The sequence below is a fragment of the Cyprinodon variegatus genome, unplaced genomic scaffold, assembly GCF_000732505.1.
Source record: "Cyprinodon variegatus isolate N-32 unplaced genomic scaffold, C_variegatus-1.0 Scaffold148, whole genome shotgun sequence".
Lineage (NCBI taxonomy): Eukaryota > Metazoa > Chordata > Actinopteri > Cyprinodontiformes > Cyprinodontidae > Cyprinodon > Cyprinodon variegatus.
Window position 1 is genome coordinate 335814 of NW_015150601.1, and position 2250 is coordinate 338063.

Sequence of the window (2250 nt, forward strand, 5' to 3'; positions counted from 1 at the left end):
GAACTGGAAAGTGACCTGAGATGACATGATGTGAATTGGTGCTATAGAAATAAACTGAATTAATAAGAGCAAAAAGGAAAATGAAGTCATGATTATGACACGTGGGGCGCCTCATAACGTTCAATCTGCACATATAAATGTTTGTGGAAAGCAGTTTAGATGTATTTTAGATAACACAGGTCATATGAATATTTATTATATGTTGACAGAGAATAACCTTGATTATATAGAAAGACTCACTGACTGTTTTTCAAAAACTCCGACATAATACTTTTACTCTTTGTTTGTCGGCTGCATAAAAACCCAATAAAATAAAAAGCAGTTTGTTGTTTTAAGAGGTCAGAATGCTTTGGCAGAGTATAACTAGAAGGCTTAATGTTGCTCACCCTGAAGAACTCTTTAGTGGAGCCGGCGTCTAGCGTCCCATAAGCGATCTCCGTCTGCTTAGCCAGGTCCTCAGCGCTCTCTATAGGAGACACCATCCTCTCCACGGTCAGGAAAGCAGCCAGGTTGGCAGTATAGGACGAGATGATGATAAGGGTGAAGAACCACCAGACGCCACCAACGATACGACCTGAAAGAGACCTAGACACAGAGACACAGGATGCTGTTGGTCAGGCTTAGTGAGCGTGCTGTATATGCAGGTAATCATGAAGAGGAATCTCAAAAGCCTTGTGATGTTCACACCATCCAAATGACCTACATTGCTTCACACCGTCTCTGCACTCACACACATCCTTCATCCCAGCAGGCTCCTGGAGAGTTTAGCCCAATCTGCTGAGGAAAGATAACCGGTCCCACAAAAGCCCACTCAGCCTCCTGCCTGCCAAATTAATCTCGCTTTAAGAAAGTTGCCAATATGTTTAATGGAAGTGCCCACTTTAATTGTTTGGAATTAATAAGCAAAGGAGAACACTTAACCGCTGCTCTAATTACACTTTTGAAAAAACAAACTGGAACTGAGATGAAGTAAATCCTCCTTTTTTCTTTCATGCTCGCAGAAAACCAGAATGAGTGTCTGATTTGTTTTTTTCTGGTTGAGGCTCATATGTGGATTAAAATAGCTGAGAATTGGCATTAGGCTCTGATTTTATCCTTTATAATATTTTGTTTTTTATTAGGGCTTTTTTAGTTGTTATCTTAATCATTTTGGTTCTTTGTAATATGCAACTCTACTTTGGTTCTGCAGGACACTTTATGACTTTATAAAGTGTTGGTTAGCTTTTAGCTTTTAGCTAAATTATATCCTGTTTAAAGTTTAAATGAAATGGAAAAAAGGTAACATTATCACTGGAAAAACAATCTAGAAATAAGTGAAAAATCTCTTAAATTTAGTGTATTTACCCTTACTTTGAGTAGTTAAATGAGATAGTTTGCAAATGAAATGAGTATTTTTTACTCTTAAAATAAGATAATTAGATAATATGCAGTTGAAATAAGATAATCCAATTGTTTTTTCATATTATTATGTGTAAATTGTCTTGTTCGATTGGCAAAATGTCTGTTTTACCTCCTCAATCCAAGAACAAATGCACTTATTTAAAGAAAAAATGACTTATCTACAGTAGACTTCGATTTTTTTCCAGTGATAGCATAACATTACAGAAAGTTATGAGCAGATAAACGGAAAGTAACTGAATTAATTATTTGTTAGAGCTGGTATAAATGCTAATTGTTTGATGGTTGTTTCTTTTCTTTCGTGAAAAGGTACAAAATTACAAAAAGCAGAAAAAGACGAATGATTCAAAAGGATCAAACTGGAAAAAAAACCTAGATAAGTCCTTTTTTTCTTAAAATAAGTGCATTTGTTCTTGGATTGAGGAGGTAAAACAGACATTTTGCCAATTGAACAAGAAAATTTACACTTAATATAAGAAAACACAATTGCATTGTCTTATTTCAACTGCATATTATCTAATTATCTTATTTTAAGAATAAAAATACTCATTCTATTAGCAAATCTTTTCATTTACCTACTCAAATTAAGGGTAAATACACTTTATTTGAGAAATTTTTACTTATTTCTAGATGGTTTTTCCAGTGCTGCTATAAAAGTATATGTGATTAAATTAGTTAACCTATTTGATGACCAAAAAGAAAATTGACTGCAATCAAATCATTTACCGGATTCCCCCTAAAAGTAAAAAAAAACAGTAAAAGTAAAAGTCTGCTAAAGTAAGAAATGGTTTTATTCAGTTTTTAATGGTCAAACTAATTGATTTAATCCTATTTTTCTCTATTGTATTTGGG

The 2250-nt window shown here is 33.9% G+C and overlaps 1 protein-coding gene across 1 annotated transcript in view; it reads right to left on the reverse strand.

The window, feature by feature from the left end:
• Window positions 1–2250, reverse strand: part of LOC107086317 (glutamate receptor 1-like) — an 81531-nt gene that overhangs the window by 25551 nt on the left and 53730 nt on the right. The window contains exon 8 of the mRNA XM_015377183.1: window positions 387–585. Within this exon, the coding sequence (XP_015232669.1) occupies window positions 387–585 (199 nt within the window). The remainder of the gene's footprint in view (window positions 1–386; window positions 586–2250) is intronic.